General features: G+C 39.0%; 2 protein-coding genes across 3 annotated transcripts in view; both read left to right on the forward strand.

Annotated features, from left to right (window-relative positions):
- The first annotated feature begins 278 nt into the window (after nucleotides 1-278).
- Nucleotides 279-13,030, forward strand: npas4 (neuronal PAS domain protein 4). The gene is made up of 8 exons (XM_062965126.1): nucleotides 279-900; nucleotides 2,422-2,573; nucleotides 2,922-3,024; nucleotides 5,413-5,662; nucleotides 5,777-5,886; nucleotides 6,000-6,138; nucleotides 7,031-8,217; nucleotides 9,655-13,030. Exons 1-8 carry the CDS (start codon nucleotides 726-728, stop codon nucleotides 9,681-9,683), a joined length of 2,145 nt encoding a protein of 714 aa, XP_062821196.1. The 5' UTR covers nucleotides 279-725; the 3' UTR covers nucleotides 9,684-13,030.
- A 1,493-nt stretch (nucleotides 13,031-14,523) lies between these two features.
- Nucleotides 14,524-20,392, forward strand: part of slc29a2 (solute carrier family 29 member 2) — a 28,448-nt gene continuing 22,579 nt past the window's right edge. Inside the window, exon 1 of one of the 2 annotated variants that reach the window (XM_062964758.1) lies at nucleotides 14,524-14,650. The gene's annotated coding sequence lies outside the window, so the exon portion shown is untranslated. Of the gene's footprint in view, nucleotides 14,651-16,432; nucleotides 16,521-20,392 lie in introns of those variants that run through there. The other variant, XM_062964757.1, reaches the window with a different exon arrangement.

Consider the following 20,392-nt stretch of genomic DNA (forward strand, 5'->3'; position numbering starts at 1 on the left):
TTTTGTGATACGAAATCCAGCATGTCTATCTTGTTTGCTGTGTCAAAGAATATAATAATAATGATATATATATATTTAATGTTTCAAAAACTGGATTTGAATTTGGATTTAGATTCGGCTGGTCCCACAAACCCAGGAATAATAATAATAATAATGCGGCACTGAAATGTATGTTGGCCAGCTTGATTAGCATTGAATAGCCTTGCAGCTTCGAAGGGGGGGGGGGGAAATGTGAGGAAGGAAAGAGCCGAGAGTTAAAATAGACGGAGACCTGGGAGATAGATGACAAGAAGGCTGCGGGAGCGAGGGGATCCCGGTGCGAGAAGAGAGTATTTCTGATTCTGGGCAGGAGGGAGGAGAGACGAGGATGCCTCCAATCCGATAGGCCGCCTTCGGCTTCATCATCTCCTAATTCGGTGCAGCTGCCTTTCTTGGGCAGCCTCCTCCTCCTCCTCCTTGAGCCCCCCTTTCTCCTCCACCACGTCATTCGGGATCCAGTGACGTTGGGTTCCCCCAAGCCCCAAAAAAGGGAGGGGAGCGCCGTTGTGCGCTCCGCATCCCTCTCCCTCCATTGATCCGAAGCGCATCTTCCCGCCCCGCTTTCCTTAACATGCCAGTGCCCACTCTTTCGGCAGCCTATAAAAGATGCCAGGCGAGCGTGGCTGCACAACAGAGCCGACAGGCATCCGAGAGAGAGAGACGGAGACGGAGAGACGGGAGCCGAGATGTACCGCTCCACGAAAGGCGCCTCCAAGGCTCGGCGGGACCAGATCAACGCCGAGATCCGGAACCTCAAGGACCTGTTGCCCATCGCCGAGGGGGACAAGCTCCGGCTGTCGTACCTGCACATCATGTCCTTGGCGTGCATCTACACCCGCAAGTCCATCTTCTTCTCCAAAGGTGAGTTCGGGGAGACAGGGATGGGAGAGAAAGCGCCGGGAAACTTGGGCAAAGATGCTCTCCATCCTTTGGGACCCTCTTCTTGGGATGAAGGCACTCAACAGGTCTCTCTAGTCTCCATCCATGGACCGGAGACAGCTCTCCATGGTCCTGAAACAGTCACTGATCCATGGACTGGAGACAGCTCTCCATGGTCCTGAATCAGCCTCCATCCATGGACCAGAGACAGCTCTCCATGGTCCTGAAACATTTCCCGATCCATGGACCGGAGACAGCTCTCCATGGTCCTGAAACAGCCCACACTCCATGGGCCAGAGACAGCTCTCCATGGTCCTGAAGGGCAGCTATTGTTGCTCTCCATGGTCCTGAAACAGTCTCTTATCCATGGACCGCAGACAGCTCTCCATGGTCCTGAAACATTTCCCGATCCATGGACCGGAGACAGCTCTCCATGGTCCTGAAGGGCAGCTATTGCTGCTTTTCCATGGTCCTGTATCAGCCTCTATCCATGGACCGGAGACAGCTCTCCGTGGTCCTGAAACATTTCCTGATCCATGGACCGGAGAGAGCTCTCCATGGTCCTGAAACAGCCCACACTCCATGGGCCAGAGACAGCTCTCCATGGTCCTGAAGGGCAGCTATTGTTGCTCTCCATGGTCCTGAAACAGTCTCTTATCCATGGACCGCAGACAGCTCTCCATGGTCCTGAAACATTTCCCGATCCATGGACCGGAGACAGCTCTCCATGGTCCTGAAACAGTCCCTTATCCACGGAACGCAGACAGCTCTCCATGGTCCTGAAACATTTCCCGATCCATGGACCGGAGACAGCTCTCCATGGTCCTGAAACAGTCTCCATCAATGGACCAGAGAGAGCTCTCCATGGTCCTGAAACAGTCTCAGATCCATGTCCCGGAGACAGCTCTCCGTGGTCCAGAAACACTCTCCGATTCATGGACTGGAGACAGCTCTCCATGGTCCCGAAATAGTCTCCGATCCATGGTCCGGAAACAGTCTCCATCCATGGACCGGAGATAGCTCTCCATGGTCCTGAAACAGTCTCTGATCCATAGTCTGGAAACAGTCTCCATCTATGGACCGGGACCACTCTCCGTGGTCCTGAAACAGTCTCCGATCCATGGACCAGAGATAGCTCTCCATGATCCTGAAACAGTCTTCGATCCATGGACTGGAGATAGCTCTCCGTGGTCCCGAAACAGTCTCTTATCCATGGACCGGAGACAGCTCTCCATGCTCTCCATGGTCCTGAAACAGTCTCTGATCCGTAGTCCGGAGACAGCTCTCCATGGTCCCGAAACAGTCTCTTATCCATGGACCGGCGACAGCTCTCTGTGATCCCGAAACAGCCTCTTATCCATGGACCGGAGACAGCTCTCCATGGTCCTGAAGGGCAGCAATCGCTGCTCTCCATGGTCCTGAAACAGCTCTGTAAACTCTTTTGCTCCAACATGAATGCCTTGTTCCGATCCTGACCTCTTTCCTTCCCCATTTCCCTTCCAGATCCCACTTCGGAGAGCCTGGAGAGCCTCCTCTCTCCCCAGGATCTGGAGGACTTCATGCAGACCCTGCCGGGCTTCCTTCTGGCTTTCACCGGAGAAGGGAAACTCATCTACGTCTCCGAGAATGTCTCCGAACACCTTGGGCACTCCATGGTAAGGCTCTCCCGAGCATCTATATTTTTAAACAGCTATACATTTTACTTGGAGGATCTTTCCATTGTTTTGAAGCCTGGCAATAATTTAATCGGCCCTGGGTTCAATGTATTATTATTATTATTTACCTACCTATGGTGGTTGCATGTTGGGGTATTCAGGATAATACTTCTGATAGTTTGGATGTTTGGTGCCAGGGTCTTTTGGATGCTAGTACTTCTGATAGTTTGGTTGCAAAGTATAAAAATCCATGGTAATAGTATAGTAAAGTGGCTGTTTCTCTGAGTAATGTTGACGAATGGGAGTTTGTTGTTCTTGGCTGACCGTCCATTCGCTCTCCGTCCACAGGTAGATTTGGTGGCCCAAGGAGACAGCGTCTACGATATTATCGACCCGGCAGACCACTTCGTGATGAGGAACCAGCTAGCATTGCCGTCCCCTGTTGATACCGGTAGGTTGTCTTTTGTAAACGGGAGATTTTGGGGAAAGAAAGAGAAGGAAATCAGGGAAATACTTGCTGAAGAGTCCAATGTATTGGAAGGGAATGATGTATATGTAGAGCTCAGTCCAGATTATTATTACTAGTATTATTGTTGATATGATTATCAATAATAATAATATTTATTAAAACTTTTGTTGTACATCATTTGTTATACAGCAGACCCATAAAATTCAATATTCAATATTCAATACAATACTACAATACATTTTTGTATCCACTGTTATTTTCACCGGTATATATATATATATATATATATATATATATATATATATATATATATATATCCCATACCAGTCCAATCCAGATTATTATTGCTAGTATTAGTATTGATATTGTTATTACTACTATTACTATTACTAATAATATTTATTAAAATATTCAATATTCAATACAATACAATACAATATAATTTGATAATACATTTTTGCATCCACTGTTATTTTCACACACACACACACACACACACACACACACATATATATATATTCCATACCAGTCTGGTCCAGATTATTATTACTAGGATTATTATTGATATTATTATTTTATTATGACACAGCAAACAAGACAGACATGCTGGACCTATTATTATTATTATTATTATTATTATTATTATTATTATTATTATTATTATTTATTAAAACGTTTGTTGTACATTGTTTGTTATACAGCAGACCCATAAAATTCAATATTCAATATTCAATACAATACTACAATACATTTTTGTATCCACTGTTATTTTCACCCATTCATATATATATATATATATATATATATATACACAGTAGAATCTCACTTATCCAACACTCGCTTATCCAACGTTCTGGATTATCCAACACATTTTTGTAGTCGATGTTTTAATACATCATGATATTTTGGTGCTAAATTCGTAAATACAGTAATTACTACGTAGCATTACTGCATATTGAACTACTTTTTCTGTCAAATTTATTGTGTAACATGATGTTTTGGTGCTTAATTTGTAAAATCATAACCTAATTTGATGTTTAATAGGCTTTTCCATAATGCCTCCTTATTATCCAACATATTCGCTTATCCAACATTCTGCCGGCCCGTTTATGTTGGATAAGTGAGACTCTACTGTATATATATATATCCCATACCAGTCCAGTCCAGATTATTATTGTTAGCATTAGTATTGATATTGTTATTATTACTATTACTAGGTACTAGGACAGGGGTCCTCAAACTTTTTAAGCCGAGGGCCGGTCCACAATCCTTCAGACTGTTGAGGGGCCGGATTATCATTTGAAAAAAATACAAACAAATTCTGATGCACACTGCACATGTCTTATTTGTAGTACAACAACAACAACAATGAAAGAACAATACAATATTTAGAAATAAAAACAATTTTAACCAACATACATTTATCAGGATTTCAATGGGAAGTGTGGTCCTGCTTCTGGCCAATAAGATAGTTAAGTTAATTAGGGTTGTTGTTGTTGTTGTTGTTGTGTGCCTTCAAGTCATTTCAGACTTTGGGTGAGCCTAAGTCTAAAATTTATTTATTTATTTATTATTTACTGCATTTGTATCACACCCTTCTCACCCCAAAGGGGACTCAGTGTAGCTTACAAATTATATGTACATACAATATATTATATTATTAGCATATTAGCATTATATATTACTATATTGAACTATACCACTATACTGTAATATTATTAGTAATATTATATGTAATGTAGAATATATAATTAATATTATTATATGGTATTATTATTAGTGTTATATTGTATTACATTATAATATTATTATCAATATTATATGTATATACAATATATTATATTATAAAACTGAGGGCGGGGGCCAGGTAAATGACCTCGGAGGGCCGCATCCGGCCCCCGGGCCTTAGTTTGGGGACCCCTGTACTAGGAGATGGTAGCGGGGTAGAAAAATAAAGTAACTTACTAATAATAATATTTATCGAAATGTTTGTTATGCCTCATTTGTTATACAGCAGACCCATTAAATTCAAAATTCAATACAATACTACAATACATTTTTGCATCCACTATTATTTTCACCCATATATATGTATGTGTGTGTGTATATATATATATATATATATATATATATATATATATATATATATCCCATAGCAGTCCAGTCCAGATTATTATTGCTAGTATTAGTATTGATATTGTTATTATTAGTATTACTAGGTACTAGGAGATGGTGGCGGGGTAGAAAAATAAAGTTACTTACTAATAATAATATTTATCGAAATGTTTGTTATGCATCATTTGTTATACAGCAGACCCATAATATTCAATACAATACAATTCGACAACCCTTCTCTCTTTGTGTCTACAGAACGGCTCTTCCGCTGCCACTTCAACACTTCCAAAACCATCCGGCGGCAAAGTGCCGGCAACAAGCTGGTCCTGATCTGCGGGAGGTTCCACCAGCCGCCACTGGGCTCTTACTGGTCCACCAACCCGGTCTTCACCGCCTTCTGCACCCCCTTGGACCCCAAGCCCCGGGTGGGCCAGAACTCCTTCTTCTTGTCTGCGTTCGAGAGCCGGCACACCAAAGACCTGGCCGTGGTGGATATCTCCGAAAGGTGAGGACGGACGTCTGGGGAGAACGTGGGAGAGTCGGAAATTATTCTCTGTCCCGCCGGCCTTTTTCTGTGGTTCACTGTCCTGACAGCGCCTTTTTCCTGCCCTTTCTCCAGTGTGGTTTTCCATTTGGGTTTCGAGAAAAGCGAGCTCTTCTGCAAGTCCTGGTACAGCCTGATCCACCCCGAAGACCTCGGCCACGCGTCTGCCCAGCATTACCGCCTGCGTGAGTATCCTATATCGATATTACGACGTTTACGATATTACGACATTATTGACACTAGATTTCGCCTCGGGATCAACGCAGTGGTCTAATGTCCGGCGCTTTCCCTTCCGCAGTGGGCGACACGAGCGAAACGCAGGCCGAAATGGTGATCCGGCTCCAAACCAAAGACGGCGTGAACTGGATCTGGATCTATTCGCTGCTCCGGCTGGAGAACGCCGACATCCCCATCACTTGCCACAACTACGTCATCAGGTAAATAACCGGATCCTGTTTACCGTATATACTCGAGTATAAGCCGACCCGAATATAAGCCAACCAGGAGCCTCACCCAAGTATAAGCCGAGGGGGGCTTTTTCAGTCCTAAAAAAAGGGCTGAAAAACCCAGCTTATACTCAAGTACCGTATATACCCGAATATAAGCCGACCCGAATATAAGCCAACCAGGACCCACACCCAAGTATAAGCCGAGGGGGGCATTTTCAGTCCTAAAAAAAGGGCTGAAAAACCCGGCTTATACTCAAGTACCGTATATACCCAAATATAAGCTGACCTGAATATAAGCCAACCAGAACCCTCACCCAAGTATAAGCCGAGGGGGGCTTTTTCAGTCCTAAAAGAAGGGCTGAAAAACCCGGCTTATACTCAAGTACCGTATATACCCAAATATAAGCTGACCTGAATATAAGCCAACCAGAACCCTCACCCAAGTATAAGCCGAGGGGGGCTTTTTGAGTCCTAAAAAGAAGGGCTGAAAAACCCAGCTTATATTCAAGTACCATATATTCTTTAATATAAGCCGAACTGAACCCTCACCCGAGTATAAGACGAGGGGGGCTTTTTCAGTCCTAAAAAGAAGGGCTGAAAAACCCGGCTTATACTCAAGTACCGTATATACTCAAATATAAGCCGACCCGAATATAAGCCAACCAGGATCCTCACCCGAGTATAAGCCAAGGGGGGCTTTTTCAGTCTTAAAAAAAAGGCTGAAAAACTTATACTCGAGTATATACGGTAAATATCGAACGGGCAAGGCTTGTCTGTCAGGACTGCTTGTATATTTTTAAGGAAGGATAAGCATAGGAAGTTGTTGAAATGTCGAAACCGGCACCGTTCTCACAATCTCCGCTTGGTTCTTTCTTTGCAGTGACGCCGAAGCTTGGTGCCTGAAGCAGCAACTCGCGTCCGAAGAGACCCAGGCGGCCTTTGCCCTCGGAAGCGCACCTGCCTTCTTGGAAGGCCTCCTTTCCCCGCTCTCCAGCCCCGACCAAGTTTTCACCCCGGTTGCCGGCACCCCGACCGGTGCTGTGTCTTTTGAGTTCGGCGGTCCCGAATGCCCTCCAACGTTCGCTGCCGAGACCTCGTCCGCCCTGCCTCCCGAAACGACGGAACCGGGGAATATCTCCTCCATGGAGGAGGCCGCTCCCGGCTCCACGCTGAGCCTCTTCGGCAAAGGCCCGGCCTTCAGCTACGTCCTGTATGACCAGGCGGCGAGGCGGGACCCCCGCAGGTCCAAGGACATTGCCTGCACCCCTCCGTACACGCCGCACCAAGGCTCGGCCTTCTTATTCGGCCCGGCTCCCGTCGTCACCGCACCCGCAGTTGCTGCCACCACTACGTCGGAACTGTTCTTCCCCCAAGAACAATGCAGTGCTCTCTATGAGAAGTTACCGCCGACGCCGGACAGCCCCGGTAATGGGGACTGTACCGTGATGACTTTGCCCGAGATCCGGGGTCCCCTGTATATCGACGTGCCCATGGTACCCGAGGGGATCCTGACCCCCGAGGCCTCGCCCGTCAAGCAGACCTTCTTCAGATATTCTGAACAGGAGAAGAGCGAGATCGAGCGCCTGGCGCGGCACATCGGGAGCCTGGCCGAGGCCTTCAGCTCCGCCAAGGAAAGTCCCGCCGCCCCGTCCGGACTGGGCCTCAAGGACTGGAGGAGCGTGGACTTCTCCTCCTTGCTGGTCCTCCACAACCTCAACCACGACCACGACGACCTCCTCCTGGAAGAAGAGGACGTCGACAACGCCGCCGCCACCCTCGAGAGCCTCCTCCAAGACCTGTCCGCCTCTCTGTTCGAGAAAGGCGAGGCGGGACTGCGGTGCCCGAGCTTCCACCCGTTCTGCAGCGGCGGGAAGTTCGGCCCGGGCACCGAAGAGGGCCACCCTTCGCCCAGCCCAGGGGACCGGCCCCCTCCGGAAGAGCCGTGCTTTCTGGAAGAGCTGGCCTCCTTCGAAACAGCCTTTGAGACACGTGCCTCAAACTCTCCCTGTGACGGGTTCGATGAGTTGTATCAACTCCAGAGCCACATGCCAGACGGCTTCCATGAAGGTGAGTCCGGGTCCCACGCTCCCAAGACAGGGCTTAGGTGTCCCAGGTTCTTGTTAGCCCAGTGGACCACCAGTGGACCACCGTGGCCATCTGTCGGGAGGGCTTTGATGGTGTCATCCTTCAACTGGATGGCCTTGGGGGGGTCCCTTCCAAGTCCAGGATTCAATAAAATAATAATAATCGATAAATTATGATGATGATGGAGTGGCCATCTGTCGGGAGGGTTTGGATGGTGTCATCCTTCAACTGGATGGCCTTGGGGGGGTTCCTTCCAAGTCCGGGATTCAATATAATAATAATCGATAAATAATAATGATGATTTGATCACACTATGATGATGATGGAGTGGCCATCTGTCGGGAGGGCTTTGATGGTGTCATCCTTCAACTGGATGGCCTTGGGGGGTCCCTTCCAAGTCCAGGATTCAATAAAATAATAATAATCGATAAATTATGATGATGATGATGGAGTGGCCATCTGTCGGGAGGGTTTTGATGGTGTCATCCTTCAACTGGATGGCCTTGGGGGGTCCCTTCCAAGTCCAGGATTCAATAAAATAATAATAATCGATAAATTATGATGATGATGATGGAGTGGCCATCTGTCGGGAGGGTTTTGATGGTGTCATCCTTCAAGGCAGAATGGGGCTGGAATGGCTGGCCTTGGGGGCCTCTTCCAACCCTAGGATTCAATAATAATAATAATAATAATAATAATAATAATAGCAATATAATTATCATCATCATCATCATCATCATCCTTTGGGGTGTCTTCCAATTCTGGGATTAAATAATAATAATAATAATAATAATAATAGCAATCTAATAATAATAATAATAATAATCCTTTGTGGTGTCTTCCAACTCTAAGATTCTATTATTATTATTATTATTATTATTATTATTATTATTATTATTATAGCAATCTAATAATAATTATAATAATCCTTTGTGGTGTCTTCCAACTCTGGGATTTAATAATAATAACAATAATAATAATAATAAAAGCAATCTAATAATAATAATAATAATAATCCTTTGTGGTGTCTTCCAACTCTGGGATTTAATAATAATAATAATAAAAGCAATCTAATAATAATAAAAATAATAATAATTCTTTAGGGTGTCTTCCAACTTTGGGATTTAATAATAATAATAATAATATAGCAATCTAATAATAATAAAAATAATAATAATCCTTTAGGGTGTCTTCCAACTAGGATTTAATAATAATAATAATAATAATAATAATAATAATAATAATAATAATAATAATAATGGCAATCTAATAATAATAATCCTTTAGGGTGTCTTCCAACTCTGGGATTTGATGATGATGATAATGATGATGATAATAATAATAATAATAATAATAATAATAATATTCCTTGCCACTAACCTTCCTTTTCCTTTTCCTTTTGTTTGTCTCCTTCTGCAGATGGAAGCGAAAGTGACCCTTCGTTCTGAAATAAGTCCGTGACTTACTTCTCTAAGTATGGCATATTGTCATATCCAGTGGACTTTATTATTATTATTATTATTATTTTTGTGCCGGAAATCACATCTAGAAGAAAAGATGATGCATTTTCCCACAGCTTTTTAATATATATATAAGGGGAAAAAATAACCAAAAAATTAATATATATGTATATCTTGATTCGGAGACATCGTGGCTCGCTGCATCCGAAGGACCATTGTGAAGTGGACTTTTTTTTTTTACACCTCTCTACCGTATTCACTCGTAGTGAATCCTCTTGTAATATGTAATTTATTAAGAAATATATAACGATTCCGGGGGAAATTAAAAAAAATGTGCCGAGAGGCTTCCGGCGGCTAATTCAACGCAGAGTTGGAGCGAAGCAAGTGCGGAGCCTGGTTTGCACACATTTTTCCTCCCGCAAAAAAGAGACCAAGAAAGTGTAGGTGGTAAATAGAACCTACTATAGTAAGGGCCCATGGCTGGTGATTGTGATACTTACTTCCTTTTAATATATAGATATATGTATATGTATGTATGTATTTTCTTTTGCCAATTGCTTTCCTAAAGTCAAAGCCCCAATCTCTTATCGATCCCTTTTTTGGAAAGGGTTTGGCCTTCCTGCTATTATTATTGGCAGGAATTCTACTACTACTACTACTACTACTACTACTACTATTTTATATTATTATGATTATTTTATTTATTTTATATTATTATATTTATTTTATTTTATTTTATTATTATATTTATTATTATTATTATTTTATATTATATTTATTTTATTTTATTATATTTATTATATTTACAGTAGAGTCTCACTTATCCAACATAAACAGGCCGGCAGAACGTTGGATAAGCGAATATGTTGGATAGCAAGGAGAGATTAAGGAAAAGCCTATTAAACATCAAATTAGGTTATGATTTTACAAATTAAGCACCAAAACATCATGTTATACAACAAATTTGACAGAAAAGGTAGTTCTATAGGCAGTAATGTTACGTAGTAATTACTGTATTTATGAATTTAGCACCAAAATATCATGATGTATTGAAAACATTGACTACAAAAATGTGTTGGATAATCCAGAACGTTGGATAAGCGAATGTTGGATAAGTGAGACTCTACTGTATTTTATATTATTATTTTATGTTATGTTATGTTATGTTATTATTATATTTTTTATATTATTTTATATTATATTTATTTTATATTATTTTATATTATATTTATTTTATATTTATGTTATTATTATATTCATTATTATAATTTTATATTATTATTATTTTATTTTATGTTATTATTATATTTATTTTATATTATCATATTATTATATTTATTATTATTTTATATTATTATTTTATTTATTTTATATGATTATATTTATTTTATATTACAGTAGAGTCTCACTTATCCAAGCTAAACGGGCCGGCAGAACGTTGGATAAGCGAATATGTTGGATAATAAGGAGGGATTAAGGAAAAGCTTATTAAACATTATGTTATACAACAAAATTGACAGAAAATGTAGTTCAAAACTATGTTGTAATTACTGTATTTACGAACTTAGCACCAAAATATCACAATGTATTGAAAACATTGACTACAAAAACATTAACTACTAAAGGGCCGACTGCTCTGGATAATCCAGAACGCTGGATAAGCGAATGTTGGATAAGTGAGACTCTACTGTATTATAATTATTATAATACAGACTCTACTGTATTATTATGTTATGTTATTGGCAGGAATTCTACTACTACTACTACTACTACTACTATTTTATATTATTATTATAATTATTTTATATTATTTTATTTTTATTATTTTATTTATTTTATATTATTTTATGATTAAATTTATTATTATTTTATATTTATTTTTATTATTTTATTATTATTATTATGTTATATTATTATATTTATTTTATATTATTATTATTAATTTATTAGGAGGACTTGCATCTTTGTATTGAGAACTGGAACTGGGAATGCATTCAGTACATTGATAATGTATTCGTCATTCTGCTACTATTATTGGCTGGAATCCTATTATTATTATTATCATCATCAGGACTTTACATCTTCAGCATTGGAGTTGGGAAGTTTTATTTATTTTATTACTGATTTACAGTATGTGTGGCAAACATTCAATACCGTTTATATACAGACAAGACAGACAATTGTATATAGGCTTTTCCCATCTTTGGCATCTTGGAAGCAGTACCTATTTATCTACTCACATTTTGCTGGGCTAAAGACCCGGACTTTGAACTGTCAACCTTTGGATCTGACAAGATTTACTTCAGCTGGTGGTTTAACCCGCTGTGCAAAAGCCCAGCCCTAAGTTTTGTATTCAGTACAATATTGGCCAGAATCCTATTATTATTATTATTATTATTATTATTATTATTATTATTATCAATAATAATAATATTGTGATTATTACGTCTACATTATTGGAATTGGGAAGCTTTGTAACATATCCAGGAACAGCGCCGATATTCTCTTCCAACTCTAGGATTGTATAATAATAACCTTGGATGGTCAGGATGATGATGGCCATCTGTTAGGAAGGATCGGATTGTGGTCTGGATGGTCCTTCCAACTCTAGGATTCCATAATAATGCTCTTTGATGATAATAATATGATGGATGATGATAATAATATGATAGTGATGGTCTCCGTCCTTCCCGGGCAGAGTCCTGATGGCCATCTGTCGGGAGTGCTTTGATTGTGTAGAGGATTCCTGCCAATGTGAATATGATTCTTTTCCCCAAATCGACCTGAAATTCAGGGCGAGCCGGAAAAATAATAATAATAAGTGTATTAATGAAACTTCCATTGTGGGATTTTTACCTGCAATAATATAATATTTTCTCTTATTTTTGCACGAACAATATGACAATATTGTACTTCGCCCCATTGAACTGAATGGGGTTTTTCACCCAAATTGACACGCATACGATTGTATTCTTAAATGGTCCGTGTAGACCCCTATAATAATGCATTTCGGTGCATTATAGGGTCAGTATATATCGGCCATGAGTCCAAAACACTTGGAAGGTGGCCTAGACCCACATCTTGCACTTTGGTGTGTTTCCGACGTTGTAAACAATATTGAACAACGATGACACAAATGTACATTTTGTAAACAAAACATATATATATATTTCGTGTGTGTATATTATACATAAGAGTGGGTTTGCGTCCTGCATTCCCAAACACAACGGATGTATTTTCAGCATTCACGGTGTGTCATGTGAATCCCCGCCGGACCGATTTGTGAACCGTTTCGGAATAATTAAAAAAAAATAAACATTTTGGAAATATTACAACCAAAGTGAAATGTCTTTCTTGAAAATAAATTTTAAAAAAATGATTGCAAGCATAACACTTCAGTGTAGATCCTTGTGGACAACGTTGAACATGAGGCGGCAGCTCGAAAAGCCGATGGGATTTTGTCCAGCATAAAAAGGAGTCTTGTGCCTGAATTGCTCAGTCCTATTCTGTCTTGGTTAAACCACTTGACTTGGAATCACACTGTGTCCCACTCTGGGCACCGCAATGGAAGGGAGGTGTTGACTCGATGCTGGAATGTGTCCAGAAGAGGACGACTCAGAAAATTGTCTGGAGAACAATCCCTATGAGGAGTGGCTTGAAGAACTGGGCAAAGTTTGGCCTGCAGAAGAGAAGCCTTAGAGGAGACATGAGGAGGGCCATGGATCAAGATGGGAGGGGAAATCATGGAGACTAGTATGCTGCCATGAAAGCATTCAACAACACAATAATAATAATAATCATCATCATCATCATCATCATCTCGGCTCTGCACACATTATTCACTGATAGATCACATAGTCATAAACACTTGGGAAGTGTCCGAGGTGTGATCCAATACAACAGCCAGCAGAGTGATCTTGTCTACTGTGTACTCATCTTGCTGTGTATCTAATAATAATAATAATAATAATAATAATAATAATAATAATAATAATAATAATAATAATAATGGGAACTTATGCTTCAAGTACCACCTCCCAGCAGTAAAAAACTGGTGGGATCACAAACCTGCAAAAGTCTTGGAAAATGAGCACGCAAAGATACTGTGGGACTTCCGAATCCAGACTGACAAAGTTCTGGAGCACAACACACCAGACCTCACAGTTGTGGAAAAGAAAAAGGTTTGGATCATTGATGTCGCCATCCCAGGTGACAGTCGCATTGACGAAAAACAACAGGAAAAACTCAGCCGCTCTCAGGACCTCAAGATTGAACTGCAAAGACTCTGGCAGAAACCAGTGCAGGTGGTCCCGGTGGTGATGGGCACACTGGGTGCCGTGCCAAAAGATCTCAGCCAGCATTTGGAAACAATAGACAGTGACAAAATTACGATCTGCCAGCTGCAAAAGGCCACCCTGCTGGGATCTGCACGCATCATCCGAAAATACATCACACAGTCCTAGACGCTTGGGAAGTGTTCGACTTGTGATTTTGTGATACGAAATCCAGCACATCTATCTTGTTTGCTGTGTCATACAATAATAATAATAATAATAATAATAATAATAATAATAATAATAATAATAATAATAATAATAATGATGGGAAGTGTTCGACTTGTGATTTTGTGATACGAAATCCAGCATATCTATCTTGTTTGCTGTGTCATACAATAAATAATAATAATAATAATAATAATAATAATAATAATAATAATAATAATATATAAACTTTATTTATATGTCTTCTTTCAGTGCACTATAGGGTCAGCTATATAATGCTGTCTCAGGTACCTGGGTGCCCTCTGCTGGGTTAGAAAAATAAGAAAAATAAAATGAAAAATGCCATTTTGGCGGGGAATTGACAAAAGCGGAAGAAGAACAAGGACAAGGACAAGGGGATTTCCTTTTTCTTCTCTGCTCCATAATGTCAGCCTGCTAAGGGCCGTTGCTAAGGTAAGGACTGGCAATTAATTCATTATTGGGGTTTACTTTTAGGGGGTCTCGTTAGGAGAGAAAAAGAGGAATGATGATGATAATAATAATAATTATTATTATTATTTGAAGTTGAAATAATATTGGGGTTTACTTTCAGAGGGTCCCTTTAAGAAAGAATTAATAATAATAATAATAATAATAATAATTTAATAATAATAATAATAATAATAATAATAATAATTTGAAGTGGAAATAATATTGGGGTTTGCTTTCAGAGGGTCCCTTTAAGAAATAATAATAATAATAATAATAATAATAATAATAATAATAATAATAATAACAACAACAATACATTAATAATAATAATAATAATTTGAAGTGGAAATAATATTGGGCTTTGCTTTCGGAGGGTCCCTTTAAGAAATAATAATAATAATTATAATAATACATTAATAATAATAATAATAATTTGAAGTGGAAATAATATTGGGCTTTGCTTTCAGAGGGTCCCTTTAAGAAATAATAATAATAATTATAATAATACATTAATAATAATTATAATAATTTGAAGTGGAAATAATATTGGGGTTTGCTTTCGGAGGGTCCCTTTAAGAAAGAAATAATAATAATAATAATAATAATAATAATTTGAAGTGGAAATAATATTGGGGTTTGCTTTCGGAGGGTCCCTTTAAGAAAGAAATAATAATAATAATAATAATAATGCAGTAGAGTCTCACTTATCCAACACTCGCTTATCCAACGTTCTGGATTATCCAATGCATTTTTGTAGTCTGTTTTCAATGCCTTGTGATACTTTGTATAACATGATGTTTTGGTGCTTAATTTGTAAAATCATAACCTAATTTGATGTTTAATAGGCTTTTCCTTAATCCCTCCTTATTATCCAAGATATTCGCTTATCCAACATTCTGCTGGCCCGTTTATGTTGGATAAGTGAGACTCTACAGCAGGGGTCCTCAAACTTTTTAAGCCGAGGGCCGGTCCACAATCCTTCAGACTGTTGAGGGGCCGGATTATCATTTGAAAAAAAAAATACCAACAAATTCCGATGCACACTGCATATGTCTTATTTGTAGTGCAAAAACAACAACAACAACAACAACGAAAGAACAATACAATATTTAAAAATAAAAACAATTTTAACCAACATACATTTATCAGGATTTCAATGGGAAGTGTGGTCCTGCTTCTGGGCAATGAAATAGTCAAGTTAATTAGGGTTGTTGTTGTTGTTGTTGTTGTTGTGTGCCTTCAAGTCATTTCAGACTTTGGGCGAGCCTAAGTCTAAAATTTATTATTTATTTACTGCATTTATTTACTACATTTGTATCACACCCTTCTCACCCCAAAGGGGACTCAGAGTGGCTTACAAATTATATGTACATGCAATATATTATATTATTAGCATAGCACAATATTAGCATTATATATTACTATATTGAACTATACCACTATACTGTAATATTATTAGTAATATTATATGTAATATAGAATATAATATTATTATATGGTATTATTATTAGTGTTATATTGTATTACATTATAATATTGTTATCAATATTATATGTATATACAATATATTATATTATAAAACTGAAGGTGGGGGCCAGGTAAATGACCTCGGAGGGCCGCAGTATTTGCACTGAGTTTAAAAATGATTTTAAAAAATGCACAGAGTTTCACAGTGCAGGCGCTCCCTCTAGTGGTGAGTGGCAGCATTGCAGCCTCAGATAGGGAACTACATCCCCCAGAATGCTACAAAGCGGTTGCCATGGCAATTAACCCGGGATGGGAGTCCACGCGAGAGCAGGGCCAGGTGGATGGAGAGTGGAGTGAAGAGGATGAGCCCTTCGCAGGCACCAAGGTATCTATCTCTATCTGCCCTTCCCAGCCATTGGAGCTCATAGAGGTCCAGCAATGGGATTTGTAGTTTGCTGGGGGCCCCAAGGGGAAGGCTAAGGTCATGGGGGGGGGGGGGGACTACAACTGCATTAATGGACCAATACATAGATATAACCAAAGCAGAATATTTTGCAAAGTCTTGCTTCTAAGTCTGCAAAAATAAAGAAAAACCATCATAGTCAATGGCTGCTTAGGGATTTCAGATCCAATGGTTGCAAACTCAATTGATACAAAATGTCCATAAATAATAATAATAATAATAACATCAACAATTAGCAATATTATATGTAACGTATAATATACAATTGTCATATTATTATATGTTATTATATTGTACTCTATTATTATACCGCAAAATATATAATGCACTACCAGTACCGTATTCTATTTGTATTATATAATATTTTGGGCCATATCATAATGGACCAATAGATAAATATAACTAAAGTAGAATATTTTGCAAAGTCTTGCTTCTATGTCTGCAAAAATAAAGAAAAAACATCATAGTGAATGGCTGCTTAGGGATTTCAGATGCAATGGTTGCAAACTCAATTGATACAAAATGTCCATAAATAATAATAATAATAATAACATCAACAACTAGCAATATTATATGTAACGTATAATATACAATTGTCATATTATTATATGTTATTATATTGTACTCTGTTATTATACCGCAAAATATATAATGCACTACTAGTACCGTATTCTATTTGTATTATATAATATTTTGGGCCATATCATAATGGACCAATAGATAGCTATAACTAAAGCAGAATATTTTGCAAAGTCTTGCATCTATGTGTGCAAAAAAAAGAAAAGAAAAACCATCATAGTCAATGGCTGCTTAGGGATTTCAGATGCAATGGTTGCAAACTCAATTGATACAAAATGTCCATAAATAATAATAATAATAATAATAATAATAATAATAATAATAATAATAATAATAACATCAACAATTAGCAATATTATATGTAACGTATAATATACAATTGTCATATTATTATATGTTATTATATTGTACTCTATTATTATACCGCAAAATATATAATGCACTACTAGTACCGTATTCTATTTGTATTATATAATATTTTGGGCCATATCATAATGGACCAATAGATAGATATACTGTATATACTCGAGTATAAGCCTAGTTTTTTAACCCTTTTTTTAGGACTGAAAAAGCCCCCCTCGGCTTATACTCAGGTCAGGGTCCTGGTTGGCTTATAATCGGGTCGACTTATACTCGAGTAGATACGGTAATTAAAGCAGAGATAGAATATTTTGCAAAGTCTTGCTTCTAAGTCTGCAAAAATAAAGAAAAACCATCATAGTCAATGGCTGCTTAGGGATTTCAGATGCAATGGTTGCAAACTCAATTGATACAAAATGTCCATAAATAATAATAATAATAACAACATCAACAACTAGCAATATTATATGTAATGTATAATATACAATTGTCATATTATTATATGTTATTATATTGTATTCTGTTATCATACCGCAAAATATATAATGCACTACTAGTACCGTATTCTATTTGTATTATATAATATTTTGGGCCTTATCATAATGGAGTATATCATAATATACTGTATATACTCGAGTATAAGCCTAGTTTTTCAGCCCTTTTTTAAGACTGAAAGAGCCCTCCTACTCGGGTGAGGGTCCTGGTTGGCTTATATTTGGGTCAGCTTATACTCGAGAATATATGGTACATATATTATTTTTCTCTATTATCATTGGTATTATTACATTTATTATTTTTCTCTATTATTGTTGCTACTATTACAATTTCCACAATGAATGGCAACTCAACTTTTAGAGTGAGCTGGAACTGAGTTTTTCTCACCTTTGCCCTTGCTTTAGGTCTTATCGGTGTTGTATTTACTCTGTTTTTAAGCCTGCCTTTTTTTTTGCAAAAACCCAGTTTTTCCTCTTGGGTAATAATAACCCTTTGCTGCCTGCTTACAGGGAAAATTAAGCTGTTTGAATCCCTAATCGAAATATAAAATAATCATAGATTAATTTTAATAGATTAATATTACTATATAAATATAATGCCTAGCATATATATATATATATATATATATAGCGCCTCAGGTGGTACAGCATGTTGAATTAATCTATTAATTTTAATAGATTAATATTAATATATAAGTATAATACCTAGGATATATATATATATATAGAGAGAGAGAGAGAGAGAGCGCCCCAGGTGGTACAGCATGTTGAATTAATCTATTAATTTTAATAGATTAATATTAATATATAAGTATAATATATAGCATATATATATATATATATATATATATATATATATAGTGCCTCAGGAGGCACAGCATGTTGAATTGATCTATTAATTGAATTAATCTATTAATATTAATAGATCAATATTAATATATAAGTATAATGCCCAGCATATATGTGTGTGTGTGTGTGTGTGTGTGTGTGTGTGTGTGTGTGTGTATATATATATATATATATATATATATATGGTGACGCAGTGGGTTAACTGCTAAGCTGCAAGGTGAGCTCCTGCTGTTAGCCCCAGCTTCTGCCAACCTAGCAGTTCAAAAATATGCAAATGTGAGTAGATTAATAGGTACTGCTCCGGCAGGAAGATAATAATGCTCACAGCGTGTTGAAGCTCAGAGTTTCTGAACTTGCTGACTGAAAGGTCGGTGGTTCAAATCTGGGGAGCGGGGTGAGCTCCCGCTGTTAGCCCCAGCTTCTGCCACCTAGCAGTTCGAAAACATGCAAATATGAGTAGATCAATAGGTACTGCTCCGGCAGGAAGGTAATAATGCTCACAGCATGTTAAAGTGCAGAGCTGCTGAACTTGCTGACTCAAAAGTCGGCAGTTCAAATATGGGGGGCGAGGTGAGCTCCCGCTGTTAGCCCCAGCTTCTGCCAACCTAGCAGTTTGAAAACATGCAAATGTGAGTAGATTAATAGGTACTGCTCCAGCAGGAAGGTAATAATGCTCACAGCGTATTGAAGCGCAGAGCTTCTGAACTTGCTGACTGAAAGGTCGGCGGTTCAAATTTGGGGAGTGGGATGAGCTCCTGCTGTTAGCCCCAGCTTCTGCCAACCTAGCAGTTTGAAAACATGCAAATGTGAGTAGATTAATAGGTACTGCTCCGGCAGGAAGGTAATAATGCTCACAGCATGTTAAAGTGCAGAGCTGCTGAACTTGCTGACTCAAAAGTCGGCAGTTCAAATATGGGGGGTGAGGTGAGCTCCCGCTGTTAGCCCCAGCTTCTGCCAACCTAGCAGTTTGAAAACATGCAAATGTGAGTAGATTAATAGGTACTGCTCCGGCAGGAAGGTAATAATGCTCACAGCGTATTGAAGCGCAGTGCTTCTGAACTTGCTGACTGAAAGGTCGGCGGTTCAAATTTGGGGAGTGGGATGAGCTCCTGCTGTTAGCCCCAGCTTCTGCCAACCTAGCAGTTTGAAAACATGCAAATGTGAGTAGATTAATAGGTACTGCTCCGGCAGGAAGGTAATAATGCTCACAGCATGTTAAAGTGCAGAGCTGCTGAACTTGCTGACTCAAAAGTCGGCAGTTCAAATATGGGGGGTGAGGTGAGCTCCCGCTGTTAGCCCCAGCTTCTGCCAACCTAGCAGTTTGAAAACATGCAAATGTGAGTAGATTAATAGGTACTGCTCCGGCAGGAAGGTAATAATGCTCACAGCGTATTGAAGCGCAGAGCTTCTGAACTTGCTGACTGAAAGGTCGGCGGTTCAAATTTGGGGAGTGGGATGAGCTCCTGCTGTTAGCCCCAGCTTCTGCCAACCTAGCAGTTCGGAAACATGCAA

This window comes from Anolis carolinensis, unplaced genomic scaffold (genome assembly GCF_035594765.1).
Source record: "Anolis carolinensis isolate JA03-04 unplaced genomic scaffold, rAnoCar3.1.pri scaffold_14, whole genome shotgun sequence".
NCBI lineage: Eukaryota > Metazoa > Chordata > Lepidosauria > Squamata > Dactyloidae > Anolis > Anolis carolinensis.